General features: G+C 40.7%; 1 protein-coding gene across 2 annotated transcripts in view; it reads right to left on the bottom strand.

Moving 5' to 3' along the window:
* The window catches only part of LOC137489839 (NLR family CARD domain-containing protein 3-like), a 22,476-nt gene extending 5,876 nt beyond the window's left edge, over window positions 1-16,600 (bottom strand). For both annotated transcript variants that reach the window (XM_073948211.1, XM_073948210.1), the window contains exons 1-9: window positions 16,488-16,600; window positions 15,563-15,667; window positions 14,900-14,984; window positions 14,107-14,302; window positions 12,244-14,011; window positions 10,748-10,921; window positions 10,456-10,629; window positions 8,693-8,866; window positions 876-1,049 (exon numbers count right to left, since the gene is read on the bottom strand). In XM_073948211.1, the coding sequence (XP_073804312.1) occupies window positions 876-1,049; window positions 8,693-8,866; window positions 10,456-10,629; window positions 10,748-10,921; window positions 12,244-14,011; window positions 14,107-14,302; window positions 14,900-14,984; window positions 15,563-15,667; window positions 16,488-16,531 (2,894 nt within the window). In that variant the 5' untranslated portion in view covers window positions 16,532-16,600. The remainder of the gene's footprint in view (window positions 1-875; window positions 1,050-8,692; window positions 8,867-10,455; window positions 10,630-10,747; window positions 10,922-12,243; window positions 14,012-14,106; window positions 14,303-14,899; window positions 14,985-15,562; window positions 15,668-16,487) is intronic.
* Window positions 16,601-20,000: the final 3,400 nt, after the last annotated feature.

Genomic DNA, 20,000 nt, shown 5'->3' with positions numbered 1-20,000 from the left:
AACACAGAAACAGACAGATATAAAGACTGAAGGATTCATTCAATGATCAATTGACAAAAGCGCAGCACAATAATAAAGCAGAATTCAGTGTTAAATGACTTGAAATATGATGGAGATCTTCATCTTCTGTCAAATGCCTCTTCATCATCTCCAAACATTGCTAAGTTGGAGAGCAGTGAATCCAGACCAATCTGCAGTCCTCCTCGCCCTTTGGAAGCTTGGTGGGTTTGTGTTCTGTTTATTGTTCATAATACTTCAGTTATAAAGGATTAGTTTAGGAGTTTTTTGTCATTTGCTTTATTTGAGTTTGTTCAACATGTGATTGTCACTGGACTATATCAGAACCAGCATCACTGTCTGCTGATCACTTTTATTGCCTGATATTTTGTGTTCATGTTAGTTTAGAAGCAGAAAAGAGCCAGATTACAAGATATGTGAGATATTTGCCAGAAACATCTTTGTTATGTCCACATTGTGAATGTAAATTGATATTGTTTATTTTCTTCCTGTTTATAGTTTTACTCCGCCCTTATTAAAGTGTGATAAAGGACATTCTGTGTCTGTGAAGTTCATGAGGGAGAGTTTAACTTGCTGTTAAAGTATACACAGGACGTATTTGGAGAACAGTACACACACATCTCTGAGCTGATACTGTACAGTTCTTCAGCAGAAATGTAGAGAACAAGTTTCACTGCTCAACTACAATGCTGAAACTGTACAGTGTTAATATGAGATATAATATCACGCTTAATGTGAGAACTGCCCCAGTGCACTGACATATTTAACAGCTTTGATTCATATCTGGACACTAGAAGAGCAGTGAAGTATCAAAGTATCTGTATTCACAATAAAAAAGGCAGTGCTGCTCCACATACTTGAGTTTGTCCAGTGTGTAGTTTGGATCCTCCAGTTGTTCAGAGAGCAGCTTGACCCCTGAATCTCCTGGATGATTGTAGCTCAGATCCAGCTCTCTCAGGTGTGAGGGGTTTGAAGTCAGAGCTGAAGACAGAAAACCACAGCCTTCCTCTGTCACCATACAGCCAGACAATCTACAAACACAGCAATAGTCCACATCACACAGTTGGACAATCACACATCTCTTTGTGTTGTGAAGATGCTGACTGCTGTTTCTGCTCATGTCAACAGCAGTGATGAACACACACATCCTGATCAGCTCTCCTTCTTGATCGAGCCCTGATATAGAGCATGTTGAGTGTGTTTGCTGATAAGGACTCGACATCATCTGTAGAAGTGTACAGAGCAATAGTTCATAAGACATCACATGAAGCTGTAAAGTCTGCTGTGAGGAATAAGACACATTTGACCTCAAAAGGAAATCTTGAAGTATAAAGTGTAATTGAAAATGAGCTGATTTCCATTATTTCCATTTAAATCATCTTTAGATTATATTGTGGACAATATTGTAAAAAAAGTAAACACACACAAACTCAATCTCTTGGTGTCTTTGTCTCCTGTCTGAGAGTCACTAGAGCTGTAGTCAATCCACCTTTGTTGAATTCAAATATTAACAAGGCCAAGACACTTCTTCAGTTTAGATAATAAGACTGACAATTAAGATGAGACTTTTATATGTTTTCAGGAAAACTGCAAACTGTACAAACATCAGAGCAGGTCAAAACCTCACCAGGGCCCAAAACCTTACAGACCCCACAGGGTTAACTTTGTCCTTATCTCTGTTTTGTATTTATTTAGACAGGATTGCCAGAACATCTGACACACTCTTAAATATAACTTTCCAATAAACTAACGCAAATATAAACAAAATATGAGTACAGAATTTACAGACTATTCATCTAAATGAAGTTTCACAAACTAATTTCGAGAGGAGCACGTGATATGATTGACTGCAGCTGGCCACTCATCTACACTCATTAGCTAGCCAATCAGATCGATCCAAACTCACTATAATAACCTAGCTGAGATCTACACCCCTATCTTCGTTTTCCGAAGAAGCTGACGACAGGTCCTCTCTAGCTCCTCCGAAAGCTACTCAAGGACAAACTGACCTCCTACTATTTTCAACTACAATACCACACCACCATTTCCATCATCGTCAGCATCTACAAAAACGACAACAACAGTGGACGTCTGAGATCTCAAGAGCAACAACGCAGCTACAGACAAGAAGGAAAGCTCCGCGCTCCCCGAAACACCAGCCCCGCCTCAACAACACCCAGCTCAGCCGCGAAGTCGGCTCGAGACCGAGGCTCCAACAAGAGGTCGAAGGCCTATCCACTCCAGCCAGAACACAACACAATCTCAATCTCCGCCACGTACTTTCTCCAGCATCATCATGCGTCTCTCACATCCAACAAACGACTGTTATTAAATTCTTCCAATCTCCTAGACGCCGCAACCATGATTACAAGCCGCTGCATTAAACCCAGAAAGACCTTACGAATCCACGTCTTCACCGACTCCGCCCCCCTACGACATAACAACTACGCGCTCCTGCTACACCCCTATCCCAAACAGACAATATCCCTGCAAAATCTTCCGGGACAGTAAGGAAAGCATTAAAGCAATCTCGGAATCGGACATCCTGCAGTCTTTACTATTTAAATAAACATGAATAAGACTATATCCGGACATCAACGCAACTCCTGGATTTCCACCTCACCCTTCCAGATTGCAGCTCACCAATCCAGTACAACTCCAGCCTGCCTCTTTCAGCGATCCTGACCTCTTATCTATTCTTCCAAATCTCCTACATTAACCCAGCACTAAGAATTATCCATCCTACCTCGCTATATCCCCGCCTTCCCTCCTTTCACTTCTACACACTTGCAACTACGACGGCGATAGTCTCATGGAAACTGAAATTACTTGTCGAGTTCTGCCTATATGTTTAATCTTTTATTGATCTATGTTTGCACCCTAATCTAATTTTTCTGTATTTCTCATTTCAGGTCTGTTAAACGGATCCCAGCCCGGTATCTCGGCGCTCCCTTTCCATACAACCTCACTAGCTCTCCACCAACGCTGAACCAGAAATCAAAGAGCTTTTATCCGAGAAAGAGATCAACAATTCACGATCGGTCCCTTTTTCTCGATCCCAGTTTAGCACATTCATCAACCCTACTGGAAAGAGCATTAGAACGTTTCTAAAAAACGTCTAATTACGGCTCTTTAATCACCTCATATATTCCACCCTTTTTCAGTTTTAATAGCATCATTCCGCATAACATGACGCTTTAAATCATCACAGCATTAAACAAGCAATCTCTCTGATGAATCTAGACGGCGGCAAATTGGCTTGCAAGTCAACATTTCCTTGTTTTAAATTAAAACCTGATTCGGGCATCTCCTCCGAATTTCGGCATTAATCGGAGATTTTAATTCTATTAAGCAGTCCGTTTAATATGCGGACGCAGAAGTAGCCCATACAGGCCCGGCGCCAGGATATATCCTTTCATTAAGGCCTTATTCACATTTATTATTACTTTGCATTACTGCCTGAGTTACTGACCTAAAGCAATTAAATATTAATATAGCCTACTTTAGTATTAATATTTTGCAGTTTGGCTAATTATTTAGTTATCGAAGGTTACGCAATACCTTCTATTAACGCAGATAGCTTCAGCGTCAACAGTGATTTTAATCATATTTTATTCACCTTATTTTCTTCATTTTATTTCAATAATAGGCCATAAACGTTGAAGTTTTGGGTAGATGCCCATGCAAGCTAATCCACGGTCAGATTCGTTTAACCGGCAATAACTAATTGTGAAATCCGCATAACCGAGTTATCACGCCTCATATACAAGCCTACAATGTTTTCTGGGGTTTAATTTTGCATGAGCAAATAGCAGTATAGCCTTAAATATTTTATAAATTATCATTTAGCCTACTCACAGTAAAAGTGAGAGGATGATCTGCAAATCCACTTGCGCACTGATTTAATCTATAGCACAGTAACTCGACTTGCAGACCGATCACTTAAACGTAAAGGCATTTTATTGTGTCTTAACTGCTGCTAAATAATGGGATGTTTCTTTACACAACTGTAAAGTGCGCTTTAGCATGTCAAAATGTGCTTCGTCAATTTTATTAATATTGATAATAAAGAAAATAATACATTTAAACAATAATTAAGCCTATAGTGTAGACTACTATGGGATTATAGTGAACTAAACATTTTAATAAGCTACATAACTAAAAACTAATGTACAGAGCAGATTGTCGCGTTTTTGCCTAAATTAATTTAACGGCAATATTATTTTGCGTTTCTCTTTAGATCTTTAGAGAATTGTGTTTAAAGATTTAGTTAACCAAAACATGTATTTACTTAGGCTGCCATAGCCTCATGTCATTCACTAGTCCAGTTTTTCCTGCGTGAGTTGAGTGCCCCTTCATCGCAGTGTGCACGTTTATACGGACGCACCTGACCTGATGCGGGGACCACATCTCTGGAATAGGAGCTCACAATTTCACAATTTAATTGCCATTTCATATTATAAAATATTTAAACGTGTCTGAAGGTCGGGATGACGGGAGTGTTAATGAAATACTGAAATAATTTTTAGAGTGAATAATCCTTTATGAAAACTGAGGGGCTCAAATTCTTCTGAGGGGGCAATGCCTCCCTTCGCCCCCCGTAGCACCGGGCCTGAGCCCATTCATCCACGCTTTTAAGCATTCGCTGGATTCTCACCAATAACCACGGCGTTTGCACGTAGTTTATCTTTTAGATAATTTCCTTATATCTCCCCCATAATATCTTCGAGCCAAAACCTCGTGACAGGTTTCTAATATTGGCATCCCCATCGCGGATGAACGTCCGGCCAAGCCCGTCTAGAATTCTTAAGCATCAATTGAAATAAAAATAATAATTTACAAGCTTCTTAATCTAATTTAATCGACTTGAATTAGCTCTCTTTTATCCTTGAAAACCAAGTTCACGATAAGCTCAAACTGCTGTCCAACCTAGGACACTAAAAACTCACGCGCAGTATCCCGAAGGGATGGCTTTCCGTCACTCGCCTCCTTCAACTCGCAGCACCGGTCCCTGTAGTAGATGCAGTATCTATCCATTCTCGGCCGTAACAGTCCCGGCCTGAAAGGAGGAGCGCAACGGAGGCGCCGCATGGCGCTGCGACGCGCGCGCTCATGTCAAGGGATGGTAGGCCAATACAAACCAGACACACATAATTAATATTTATTTAATGAAACTATTTAAATGTACAATAGCGCTCCGCGGCGCCGTAGAATACAATTGCTCTAAAGTGAGGCTGGGCACTGCGGACAACAGCTGGATATTAATGGCTGACGGCTGCGCCGGAGCACGCACCCCGACTGAACATGTCAAGAATTCCAAACACACGGCGAGACGCAGCGCGTCTCCGAGCGGCGCTAAAAACGCGGGGTCCGCTTCATGTTTTACTTCCTTAGCGCTGGAATAGCTACCCATTCATTTATAAGCGATCCAATTCATCCCCAGTATATCCTCTTTACACAGCACCGTTACAACGAAGCCGCTGGTCACTGCTCTAATAAGGGCGTTATCATTATGCTTAAAGCGGCTTCACCATCGCTGCATTTGGACTTTAACCAAAAACGATTCATTATAACGGCTGTATCATGTTCCTAGTTGCATAAGAATTGCTAACTCTCTTTCTTGCTTATTTCCAGAAACTGGTACCGGAAGCAGAGCCATCCCTCCTTTTGAGATGATATCCCATAACCACTGCATACAAATTGGATCAAGATCCATATGTAACCCCAGAACATATCAATAGTTCCTCACTGCCCAGCTCATCCAATATCCCATTCCCCACTCAACACTTCCCCGCTTGCATTCAGACTATACACCTCATACCTCCACAAACACATCCAAGACAACTCTATCAAGAGTTATTAAGGGGAATTAAAAAAAAAAAAAAATTGCACAAACTCGCATACGGCTCCTTTTTAGATCCTATTGCTAATTCACAATGCCACCACAGCTGCACACAAGGGCTATCTTAACAACACATACAAACACTTGGAAGGCGGTCTTCTGACGCCTTTAATTCTTACATTTAAGCTGAGCCACAGCCATCTCAAGGAAGCTCTGAGGACCCTTACCAGCAGACACGCTAATTTCAGCGGCCAAGGGCACAGGCATAATCCAGGGATATGACAAGACCCGGCTATGCCAGCTCCCTAGGAGTGGAAGAGCTACCCAACCACGCAAGGGCGCGGGCATGACCCAGCCTCCTAACTGCCTTTCCTTCTTATAGCTTGAGTTGCACTCAACTTTCTCTCCCTAGTCACTCCCCTAACTACAAGTTGAAGTTCCTCCTGCCCAAGCCCCACCCCCCCCCACCCCCCCCCTTGTCACCCCGCCCCCCCAGGCCGCTGCCACAGAAGTCTCCACTGCCCCCACCCCATTTTTAGGACTTCTGTAGGACCCCGCCCCAAGGCTCCGAACCCCGTACAATGTTACACAGAGCTTCGATTCCTGCAGGAATCATATTAGCCTTGCCCCAGCCCTAGCTTTTTATATATTATATATCATTTCTTATAATGCTATATAATATAGCCTTATTTATTTATTCTCTCTGTTTGATTTTATTTATATAAATTCATATTCATATGCACCCACGCATATAAATATTAATTTATATGTAGTGCTGCCACCCTCATGCTCTGTTCCCGCAGGAACACTCCCAGAGCACCTATTATGCCCGTCACCCTCCAGTAGGCGTCTCCATCTCCCCCTCATCTCTCCTGACTCCTACTGGAGTTGACCAAAATAGCTCACCCAACCCCGAGCTGTGACACGAGCACGAGTCACGTCACTGACCCTCCCTGGCCCTAGACCATTATTTTTCTTTATTCTTATTTATTTTTCACATTTATCTTTTATTTTTTAAATTTATTTATATATCTATATATCTATATGCACCCACGCATATAAATATATATTTATATATAGTGCTGTCACCCTCAAGCTCTAACTCTCACAAGAGTTGCTCCCGAGCATTCGACCCCCGCAGGGGTCATCGCCCAACCGCCACTCACCCTTCAGCTGGGGCCTCCACCCGCCCTCCATCCTTCCCGTCCCTAGCTGGAGATGGCACTTGCAGCTCTATCTCCCGCTGGAGAGCCCAAAAGAGCTAGACTCCCGCTGGAGTCAAGTAAAATCGCCCCCCCCAAGGCCTTAGTTTTCCCCATTATATATATATATATATATCTATATACCACATATACATATATATTTATATATAGTGCTGTCACCCTCAAGCTCTAACTCTCGCAAGAGTTGCTCCCGAGCATTCGACCCCCGCAGGGGTCATCGCCCAACCGCCACTCACCCTTCAGCTGGGGCCTCCACCCGCCCTCCATCCTTCCCGTCCCTAGCTGGAGATGGCACTTGCAGCTCTATCTCCCGCTGGAGAGCCCAAAAGAGCTAGACTCCCGCTGGAGTCAAGTAAAATCGCCCTCCCAAGGCCTTAGTTTTCCCCATTATATATATATATATCTATATATCACATATACATATATATTTATATATAGTGCTGTCACCTCACAGCTCTATCTCCGCAAGGAGTGTTCCTCGAGCAATTTCTCCTTTGGAGCCCCTGACTCCCCCCCCCGCCCCTCGTCACCCCCCATCCAGCCGGAGTACTCACTTCCAACTTCTTATCATTTGACTCCAACTGGATCCCCGTCCACCCCACAGAACTGACCCCCGCAGGGGTTTCCTTAAGTCTCTACTCCAGCAGGAGTATTCATAGCCCATGCCTACTCTGCTCGGGTTCCCGCAGGAGCCTGTATCACCCTTGCTCCCATCGGAGCCCCCTTCGCTTTCTTTTCAACCACTATATCCAGCAGCCGGATATAGCATTTCAAGCCTTTCGGGGAGTTTCTTCGAATACACGGCTGCTGTCCCGAGTCTCATGCATTTGGGGAGCTCTCGAGAACACCTGACCTCGTACTCCCCTCACATGCTTTATGGACCTGGCGGGAGCCCTGGGCTCAACTATCTCCGAGCTCAGGGTTCTCTCCCGGGACAGCATGCCAAACCTGCTAACTTGCTAACAAGTTGTCAAACAGTATCTAAGTGTGAACTCTTGAAATGAAGTTTCACAAACTAATTTCGAGAGGAGCACGTGATATGATTGACTGCAGCTGGCCACTCATCTACACTCATTAGCTAGCCAATCAGATCGATCCAAACTCACTATAATAACCTAGCTGAGATCTACACCCCTATCTTCGTTTTCCGAAGAAACCCCCCATCCACCCCTTCTCCTCCTTTCCTCTTTTGCTGAGGGGAGCTCTCGAGAACACCTGACCTCGTACTCCCCTCACATGCTTTATGGACCTGGCGGGAGCCCTGGGCTCAACTATCTCCGAGCTCAGGGTTCTCTCCCGGGACAGCATGCCAAACCTGCTAACTTGCTAACAAGTTGTCAAACAGTATCTAAGTGTGAACTCTTGAAATAATCTTTAAATACAGTCATACAGTTCTGTATATTAGAAGAAGTATTTTACACAATTTTTGTATTTTACTCAGTAATGCTTTTAAATACATTTGTCTATACACACACATTTGTATAGATTTGAATTAAATCACACCCATATAATCTGCCAACACACTGAGTGGGGAAAGGGGCTTCCCATATTTGATAAACCAATATGTAACTATGTTTTTGTTGTTGCTGTTGAGTGGAAGAGTATTTACCTCAGTATCTCCAGTTTACAGTGTTGACTCTTCAGTCCATCAGAGAGCTTCTTCACTCCTGAATCCTGCAGGTCATTGATACTCAGGTCCAGCTCTCTCAGCACACAGCTTGAGGATTGTAGAGCTGAAGACAAACTCTCACAGGACTGAGCAGTGAGATTACACATGACCAATCTGAGAAGAAAGATAGATTACATTGACACTGTGAATTTTAGTAACTTATCTGATGTAAAATAAAACAAATTGTAAGAATTGAGATATTACAAATATTCTGATGTCTTTGACAATTCAAACATGAGCCGAAAACAGAGACAATTGACTCCACAACCCAGCAGGTGGGAATGCGGGAAAAGCCAGCTCCCCATACATTTACATCTGAATCGGCTGAAACTCGGCTTCAACCACCCCAACTCACACATATGGTCATTTCAAAGTCTAAATGTTCTAAATTAATCAAAGTGACTTTATCTATCATGTTTGATGTCATTTGAAATGTCTCAGTGCGATTGGTACAATGGTCTCATTCTCTCAGAAATAGACATAATCAAAACAATAAATATATAACTTCAGGCATCTTTTCAACCACTATGAAGGGTGTGACTTTTCCAGTAAGTGTGAATGCCTTTTGTTATACACACACAACTTCCTTTAGGGGATTCTTGGATTATTTAAGGTAAGGTTTGAGAAAGGCTCAGGGCGATTCTGCCTACCCAGATCAGCCCATAACATGGAGCTTACGCTCCATGTTATGTATATTTTTTAAGTCAGGTATGCATCTTTTCATCTTGGATTTATCTTTGATAATTTGATGTTTTGTATTGATCATTTATGAATTGACTGATTGAATTGGCATAATACATTTCCCTGACTAATAAATTGTAATGTTTGACCATATTTTGCTCACTCTGTAATTATTAGTTCAAGTAGATTACGCTGTATCCTTGTTTCCGCATGTCTTGCGTCAGGTCAGTGGACGGACTAGAATCCAGTTGAGATGGAGCATTGGGCACACTATTTGTGTTTTAGGGATCCGACTGACTCTTGATATTGATTCAAGTGAAGAACTCAGGTGGAAAGAGCGTTAACTTCCCTCTAGGACAACAAGGTGTTGCACGACTAACCTAGATTGGGTACCCGACCTTTGTTTGAAGGTAATATTATTCTAAATTAAGTTCATATGGGAAACCATGGGCTTGGTGAAAACCAAAGTTACTATAGAGTCCAGTAGTCGGGTACATTTATATTAATGCCCTAACCTCTAATTAGAAATGATGATTGTCTTTACTCAAGAGTGTACATCTAAGCAGGACTAACCAAAAGTACTTTAGAACGAGCGCGCTGGAAGCGGCTATCTAAAGTATTAGTTAATTACCTCTGTTTAATATTCAAGACTGACCGCAGTGTGACCGTGAGGGACGCCTTCGGCCGAGGCGATTTCTCTGAGCGACATGAGCACCCGAATGAACGGATGTAATAGTTACTAGTGAAGACAAAAGGTTCAAACATTTATCTAAATTACATATTGATATAATCTTCTTAATGTTTTATGATTGGAGTCAGATAAAACTAAAGATAAATATTTTAATATTCTAAACCACCTCATACTAAAATTGGCGTCAGATATTAGTTAAATTTAAGGTAAATCAACATTGTGCACTGGAAAGACCGAACAGGCATTGAACCTTCATCCACCAGTGGACACCGGCATGGGGCCAACTGGGTGGACCCTACAAAATCAATCAATGAGTTGCCCTAACTCAGACCTCAGTATCTCCAGTTTACAGTGTTGACTCTTCAGTCCATCAGAGAGCTTCTTCACTCCTGAATCCTGCAGGTCATTGTTACTCAGGTCCAGCTCTCTCAGCACACAGTTTGAGGATTGTAGAGCTGAAGACAAACTCTCACAGCACTGAACAGTGAGTTTACACATGACATATCTGAGAAAGAAGAACACAGATTATGTTAACAGTGTGACGTTCAGTGATTCATTTGATGTAATAAAAACAAATAACAAAGAAACAAATAAAATAGTAAATCAGGTGTTTTAATTCAGACCTCAGTGTGTCCAATTTACAGTGTTGACTCTTCAGTCCATCAGAGATCTTCTTTACTCCTGAATTCTGCAGGTCATTGTTACTCAGGTCCAGCTCTCTCAGCACACAGTTTGAGGATTGTAGAGCTGAAGACAAACTCTCAAAGCACTGAACAGTGAGATTACAGCTCTGTAGCCTGTGTAGAGGACAAACACAATATTGATGTGGTCATCTGGGACCTCATTGATTAACAATGCTTGCTCATGAAAAGGACACCAGATTTCACATTTATGGTTGTACGTACTAACAGTAGTGTAGCATGATATACCGATACTATAAAAGCATAGCGATACATTAGCTCTCAAAACAATACAATTCTGAAATTTTTTTAGTACCGGTAGTTTTGTTTGACAGCTATAGTTGTGAGTGCTCGTCAATAGGGGGCAGTGTGGGAGCCGTGCGCTGCTTCTACAGCAGGGTTCAAAAACCCGTGGTCTGATACTCTTGGGACGATAGTTTGTGGCCCCGCCTTCATTCAAAATTTTAATGTTAGTGCGGCCCGCAAGTTTGATGTCTATGGCACTTTACAGTTTTGTTTGTGGAGCTGAAAGACGTGTCTTATCATCACAATTATGCAGCGTTTTAACCGCCTAATGCTTATTTTATGTTTTAAATAAACATTTACATGTAAATACACACAAGCACTAGTAAAACAAGACATTTAGAATTTGTGAAACACACAAGAAAGTCTAAGAAAGTCCAACAATTCATTCAAATATAAATTGCTGATGAGTTTTATTCATATCTGATACACAGGGTGTAAGTAACTATAAAGTTGAATCTATTCTTCTCTAAGTTCACCAGACACTCACTTGCAAGCATTTGTGGAGTAACTGGTGAATTTACGTGCTGAATCCTGCGTGTTCTGCTGTTATAAATGAATCAAACGCGACGCTCATCTCACATTATAGATCACAATCACTTACACGTTATAGTGAATTGGGATAACAGGTAGTTGATGACAGGATGAGCAAGCGTGTGAATAGGTTTAATTAAAACATAGAAACAAAACTAAGTAAAAGGGCTACATCTGTCATACAGCGCTATTGTGGCTGTGCCATGGAAACATTAAGAGTGAGCCTTCTAAAATAATGATCGCCTAGCAAAACTGACTCCTGGATCCAGAATATTTTAAGTCCACCAGCAAAAGGGTTAATAACAGCAGTAAAGCAGCGGTGGTAGAGTTACTCTGCATTGCAAGACTAAAGACGTTTTTATTCACTGGATCATTCATTTTTCATCTGTTGTTTTATCTGTCATATAGAGCTGAACTGCAAATAAAGCTTTTCATCTCGTCTCGTTTCCAGTCCAAAATATCTAAACAATCTTAAATCAAGACTAGACAAGAGAAACAGCATGAGGAAATGAAGTGATGCTTCAAACTTCTGCTTGAGTTTATAGTATTATTTAATATCAGCAAATGTATATTTCTTAGATGAAAGAAGCACTTTGACTTACAGAGCTCTTTTGGAGGTTTTGATGACTGCTGATAGTCTGATGAGACACTCGTCTGATCTCTGGAATTTCTGAAGCTTAAACTCCTCCAGCTCCTCCTCTGAGGTCAACAACACAAAGACCAGAGCAGACCACTGGGCAGGTGAAAGGTGAGCAGATGACAGACTTCCTCTACTGAGGTGAGACTGAATCTCTTTCAGCAGAGTTTGGTCGTTCAGTTCATTCAGACAGTAGAACAGATTGATGGATCTCTCTGGAGACAGATTCCCTTCAAGTTTCTGCTTGATGTAGGCAATTATTTCCTCTTTGCTCTGGTCTCTGTCATCCTGCTGTGTCAACAGTCCTCGTAAGAGTTGTCGACTGGACTGGAGTGACAGACCAAGAAGGAAGCGAAGGTAAAGGTCCAGATGTCCATTCTCACTTTCCAGAGCCTTGTCAACTGCAGTCTTCAGGAAATCAATCATGATCTCATCTCTGCTTTTTTCTGCTTGTGTTTTGTCATTGTCGAGAAACAGATGTTGATAAAGGGCTGCAATGAACTCCTGAATGCTCAAGTGAAGAAAGCAGTACATGGTATGAAGAACAAATCCTGTCTCCTTCTTAAAGATCTGGGTACATATGCCTGAGTACACAGATGCCTTATAGACGTCAATGCCACAGTCTTGCAGATCGCTCTCATAGAAGATCACATTGTTTCTGTCCAGCTGCTGGAAGGCCAGTTTCCCCAGTGAAAGGATGAGGTTTGGATCCCAGGAGACATCTGCTGTGTTTTCTCCATCATACTTTCTCCTGCTCTGCTGGATCTGAAAGCGGAGAAAGTGTGTGTACATCTGTGTCAGAGTCTTGGGAGATTCCTGCAGTGTTTCAGCATGAGCCCTGTGTTTCAGTTTCAGTATGTTCTGGAGAACAATGGCTGAAATCCAGCAGAAGACTGGGATGTGGCACATAATAAAGAGACTCTTTGACTGTTTAATGTGATCAATGATTTCTCTGGCCTGATTCTGATCTGTGAGTCTCTTTCTGAAGTACTCCTCCTTTTGGGCATCATTGAATCCTCGTATCTCTGTCAGCCGGTCGATACAGTCAGCAGGAATCTTACTGGCAGCTGCTGGTCTGCTGGTGATCCAGATGAGAGCAGAAGGAAGCAGATTTCCCTTGATGAGGTTCGTCAGGAGAACATCCAGAGAGACTGCTGAAGATACATCACCACACGTCTCATTACCAGCAAAGTTCAGAGGAAGACGACATTCATCCAATCCATCAAGGATGAACAGGACTTTGAATCGTGTGCTTCTTGTAAGGTTCAGTCCTTTAGTCTCTGGGAAAAACTGAGTTATGAGGTCTTTTAAACTTTGTCTTTCTTTCTCCTTTAAGTTCATCTCTCTGAATGGAAGAGGAAATATTAAGCTGATGTCTTGATTTTCTTTCCCTTCAGCCCAATCCAGAACAAACCTTTGCACAGAGACTGATTTCCCGATGCCAGCAACTCCTTTTGTCAGGACAGTTCTGATCTGCTCGTCTTGTTCAGCTGCTTCAAACAAATGTTTGCATTCAACCTGTATCTCTAGTGACTGATGACGTCTGGAAGCAGCTTCAATCTGTCTGATCTCATGTTCAGTGTTGACCTGTTCACTCGCACCCTGAGTGATATAGAGATCTGTGTAGATGTTATTCAGAAGTGTGGAGTCTCCTTGCTGAGCAATTCCTTCAAACACACTTTGATATTTCTTCTTCAGGCTACATTTAAGCTGATTAATGAAGAACAGCTCGCCTAAACACAGGAGCAAAGAAACAGAGAGATTTAGTCTTGACTTTTCCAGCTATATTAGTAAGTGTCAGTTTGACAGATACCCATGAGTCTCTTACCCTGGAGAGTATCAGCAGCTTGATCTTGCTTCATCTCTCTCAGGAAGAAGAGTGTGAGATCAAGAGCTGCTTCTGTGATAATGCTTCTGTTCTCATTAAACTCGTTCACAAACTCTTGTCTGTTTTCTTCTTGTAAGATTTTCTTAAATTTCTCCAGTTGATTCTTCAGAAATCTAATCATTTTGCTCTCAAGATTCTATGAGTGAAGAAAAGAGAAGATCAATATTTAACCAAAACACTCATTGGCATACAGCTGTTCATGCACAAACTACTGAACAATTGAAAATACATTACTCAACATTATACTACAGGACTGTGCTTTATAGGGTGTGCAGTTGTTTACAGATGGAGTAGATTCAGACAGGCATTGAGCACATTTATGAATGCTGAATGATGTTCATTATTTTACAGCAACAGAATGACTACATGTGTGAAGTCTGTATAATCTTTGTATTGATGACTAGTCTAGATTTGGACTGCTGTTAGAGTTTCACCAAAAGCACAAGCTCAGCCTTTAGTCAAGCCATCCTCATTTGTACATCTATTAAACCAAAATGACTTGGTGGGATATGCAGAATAATTGACTAATCTGTTCATTTATTAGAAAATAATGCACACAGAGGTGTAACGGAGACTCCACGAGTATCACAGTCGTGCATAATTTTATAAGAATTCAATGAACTGAAGTCAATTATTCCTTAATAAATGAATTGCTCGACATTTGAATTAAGCAGTATATTTGTAAATAACTGTTTTTATTTTATTTGTTTATAATAAATGAGTTTTTTCCCACCTGGAAGATCCACTGGAGATTGTCTGTGAAGCTCTTGTGTCTCCTGTGAGTCTCGTCTCCTGAATCTGCTGACTCATATTCAACACTGTTAACAGATAAAACTACTGTAATTACACATTTACAGGCAAACAGAGACAGATATATCTGACAAACACTGAAAATAATACATGTAGTGCTCATAATAAGGAGACAGTGGACAGATTTGTCACTTGAGTTTTCTGTTACATTAAGCTGAGAAATCACAGTCAATTGTCTCTGTCATTAGAAAGCACTGTCAACCACAAAGTCATTATTAGAAAGTAGCTTTGAAAGTTTGATTTATAGTTCATTATTATACACACTTTTAGCTACAAAACAACACATCTACACTTACCTTTAAAAGCTTCACCTTTATTTAGATATATTTACACAACAGTTTAGTTATAAACTTCTTCAAAACGTCTTTCATGCTCCACAAATGAAATAATTGACAGAAATCTGATATTAATATTGACTGAAAGATCCTCTGAATAAGACGCCAGGTGTCTGTAAATGTCTTCATGAATCACTAAAGTCATTTGATTCATTTAAACAACTGATTTATTCAGGAATGACTCTCTCTACTGAATTGATGCTTTACACAAAACACTCCATGTGTGAGCAATAATGTAAAACGCACAATACCTTTGAGCAGATGATGGTGTTTCCCCACTGAACTCTGGTGGAGGATTTTTAGACCAGTCACTCTTGAGAGACACAGAGCTGAACACACATGATCCTGATCTCACACTGAACACACATACACACCAGAGGAATAAACTGCAGGAGAGTCTTCAGTCTCCTTTACAAGCGTTTATCAGCAAATATGAGTTTGTTCAGTTTAATTAAGGGCAAACTAATTATTGGCCTAAACATAAAAACAAAACATTAATATGATCTCTAGGTAGAAAAGACAATAAATAAATAAAATTCCCTTCACTGAGCTACACACTAAGTTTAACATGTATATCTGTATTAATCTGTGTGTGTTGTTCAAATGTAGCACCCTTTTGTTATGTTTGTGGCTGTTTTTACCCCAATGACTTCCTATAATGAAGCAATATCAGCATCTGATCATGCAGTCTTGATTGGTGCTGTTTGGAAAGAATTTTTCCTGTTGATCATCAGTTGTCAGCATTAACCCTTTAGATCAGCCTGAGCTGAACAGTTTCTGCATTGTATATGTAGTTCAGTGGAGTGAAAGAGCAGATTATAGTGTGTGTGCAGAAATACACTTACTGTGTTTACTGTGTTCTGACAGCTGAGGGGCTTATTTTAATATTCTCAGACATATCAAGACAAGAGTGCAAAGGTCTCTCTCACTCCATATAAACTAAGAAATTTCGCACTTCAACTGATGACAAACGGTCAAATGACAAGTTGTGCCTCTAAACAACAGGCTTTAAACCAGTAGTTCTCCAACATTCATCACCAAGAAGCAGATAAAAAGAAAATTGTACCCACATTTGACCATTTAATCAGGCATTAGCAACACAAATAAGTGCATTGTTGTTGGTGTTTGTTCTTCAGAGAAAGTGTTGAAATAATGGTGTAAAAACAGAGTCAATACCTGTGTTTCTCTGAGAGAGAGTCCTTTACTCGCTCCTCTGCCATACTGCAGCTAAAACACCAATGCAGACATTAGCAGAGCTTTCAGCAAACAATCAGCCGCTGACCATCACCTGGAGATGACAATATACTGAGATGAAGAACAGCACACTTTATAGCAATCAATGCTCACTTCACTAACAACACCGCACTCAAACACACCACATGATGAGGGATAGCACAGACTGACTTTCAGTCATTTCACTGCAGATATATGTATATATATATATATATATATATATATATATATATATATATATATATATATATATATATATACACACTGATTATCATTAGTTGGTTTTACCCTGATTTGACACCTCAGATATTTCAGATTTAATCATTTGATATGTGTTTGTCATGATAACGTCCACTTTAGACAACTATTTACTATTTTAATTAGTTATTTGCTGTGTTAGTAGTCTGTTAGTGGTGAAACGTCACCGGTTAAACGCAGTTTAAGGATCATCCGCACTCTTCCTGTTTATGGAAGATCTGCTTTCACTTTCGATTTCCTGACTGTTTAAAGTTTATTTTGTGCTGAATGACTCACTCTTCCTGAGTCATTTATATCCCAGTGTTCCTGCCTTAAACTCTCTGTCTGTATCTTTATTACAGTTTTGACCTCAGCTTCACTTAATTTAACCTTAAGGTCTATGTGTGTGTGGGTGTTTCCCAGTACTAGGTTTCACCTGGAAGGGCATCCACTGTGTAAAACATGTGCTAGAATAGTTGGCAGTTCATTCCACTGTGGCGACCCCTGATAAATAAGGGAATAAGCAGAAGGAAAATGAATAAATTAATATATACTGTATATATACACCTTGTGTCCTAATCTATCGTTATTAACTTTTATCCCTAAAGTATATTCTGTTTCTCTTCATGTCCATTATTATATTAATATTTAGTTAAATTCCTCCTCTCCTGCATATATTTCCTCAATCAAATATACCGTTCTACCATTTCTCTAACTCTACAGTGACCACATTAATCATTTTCTTTACCTTCATTAATGCCAATGTTGAGTTTAGTCTAGTGCAGGGGTGTCAAACGTACGGCCTGCGGGCCGGATCAGGTCAACAAATGATTTTACAATGATTCTGTAAAGTATAACAATGAGCTGCAATTTATCAATAACAGAAACTGCTGTTCCAGTAGATGGCGCAATAGCAATCACAAACTGTTCATTTCATCTGATCCTGAATCAGCGTCAGTTTGATAGCCTTCTCAAAGAGAAAGAGCACATCTATGCCCTGCTGTACAACACGTCGGTATTCTCACGAGGAAACGTAACTATTTCAGGTTTTGTCAGTTTAGTGACTGATTCATACGAGTTCAGTTGTATGAAAATGTCCGATTTTAAAAATCAGGTGTGTCACTCAACTCCACCCCTAAACCCAATCCTCATTGGTTAATAAGCAAATCGTACTAAATTGTATGAATTAAATTGTACTAATTTATACGAATTATCCACTAAATCAAAAAGTTACGCATTGCCACAAGCTTGTGTTGCAGCATGAGATAGATAAGCCGAGGTGCTGTGCTGAGGCGTTTCTTTGGTTTGTGAGAAGAAATTGAACAGTTCATGGAAGGAAAGGACAAACCAGTGTTAGAGTTTCATTTGGTAGAATGTAGGCAGGAGCTTTCATTCATGGTGGATGTTACAGAGCACTTCCTGAAGCTGGCTGCAACTTAAGATGTGACGCCTGATATTGATGCGCTGGTGAAAACTAAAAGATGCCAGGTATCAGAGCAAATAAACTATGCAACCCCACTAAAATGCTGCATGAGACACCTTGATATCGATTAGTGATCTGTGGAACAGTTGTGTGAATCACTGAGGCATTGTGTGTTTGTGTGATTTTCTTCTTTAGAATCTTCTAATAAATGTAAGGTGTTTATGATTAATGTTGATGTTGTGCTTGTACTATTTTGAACACACTCTCATCGGGCTCCAGCTTTATGTTGATCATAATAAAACAAAGAAAACAATCTGCTGCTTTTAAGTTATATATAGGGCGGAGCAGGAGGGACGACCCAGGGAGGATGGGCCTGGGACAGAAAAGCAGGCGGCCCAAGGACTGCTGGCCAGACTGGAGGAGTCTATAGGGAGCTGGCCAGACTGAAGCCTGTAGGGTGCCAGCTAGACTGGAGACTTGTGCAGGGCTCGAAATTAACTTTCTTACTTGGTAGCACCGGTGCTCCCAACCTGAAATATTTAGGAGCACCAGAAAAAATTTAGGAGCACCCACCAAAAATGAATGAGCACCGCTGCAAATTGTATATTAAGGGATTTATTGTATTTGAAAACAACATCAATTGGGACTAACAAAACCCAGAAACAACTATCTAACTAATGCTGTGATGACTTAATATTGTGCAATAATTCCACAATGAATGTCTAATAATTATAAAATATTAATGATGATGATGATGACAATAATACTAATAATGGATTATATTTCTCATCATCATGCTGCCTTGAATGTGCTTTAATGTAAGTTATCTGCTATATAAAGTCTGTTCCTTTATGAAAAATAAATTGATGGTTTGCATCAAACACAAATGAAGCATTGCAGTAAGAAATATTTATTTTATATTATTGTTTTTATATGCGTGTCAATTTAATCAATACTATTTCTGCTACAAAACAAACAATATAATGAATCATTCAATTCAATGCTGAAAGCTGCACAGCAGTCATCAGTAATAAAATAGAAACATAATAAACACCTCAAGAAAGAACGACAAAAGAAAGGAAGAAAAGTCTCACTTATAAAAGTTTTGGTTTGGGTTTGTGTGGTTTTAATGCTCGGCCTCGTTACGCGCTGAATTACATTTTTCTGTGTTTGCAGGAAAGCAAGCGAGTCAATATGAGGGGGGCAGAGCAGGATTCTCCCGATGACCACCGGCGCAATACTGCTCTCTGTTATAACCCGCATCAGTTTAAACTCAGTAAATGCGAGCTTATTTGCCGATGGTGTTTTAGCGGACATTTGCGCTGTTGCAGCCTGATCTCACGAGGAAACGTATGAAAATGTTATGAACTGCCGTGAGATTGTGTTGGCTGAACACGCAGTGCATGCAACGCATCGAGAGTCAGTGCACTTTTCACTCTTCAGCCGTTTGCATTTGCTGTGGTCATAAAAGCTCCCTCCCTGTCATCTGACAGCGGAAAGTCTTGAGTGATTGACAAATAATATGAACCAATATAGCGGCAGGGAAGAGCGATTTTACCACATTTTTAGAAAAAAACAAAAAACAAAAAAACAGGGAGCACTACAATCATTATATGCAGTCGCATGAATGCTCCCACATATATATTATGAGGTCGCATAGCTTAAATTTGGGGCGCATATGCAACCAAAATGGTCGCAATTTTGAGCCCTGTTGTGGGAGGCCAGCTGAACTTGAGGACTTCGGGAAACCGGCTAGGCTGGAAGCTTGTGGAAAGCAGGCAGGGCAAGGCATCTGG

Source organism: Danio rerio, chromosome 4, assembly GCF_049306965.1.
Source record: "Danio rerio strain Tuebingen ecotype United States chromosome 4, GRCz12tu, whole genome shotgun sequence".
In the NCBI taxonomy this organism is placed as follows: Eukaryota; Metazoa; Chordata; class Actinopteri; order Cypriniformes; family Danionidae; genus Danio; species Danio rerio.
This window is presented reverse-complemented; position numbering and strand designations above follow the sequence as displayed.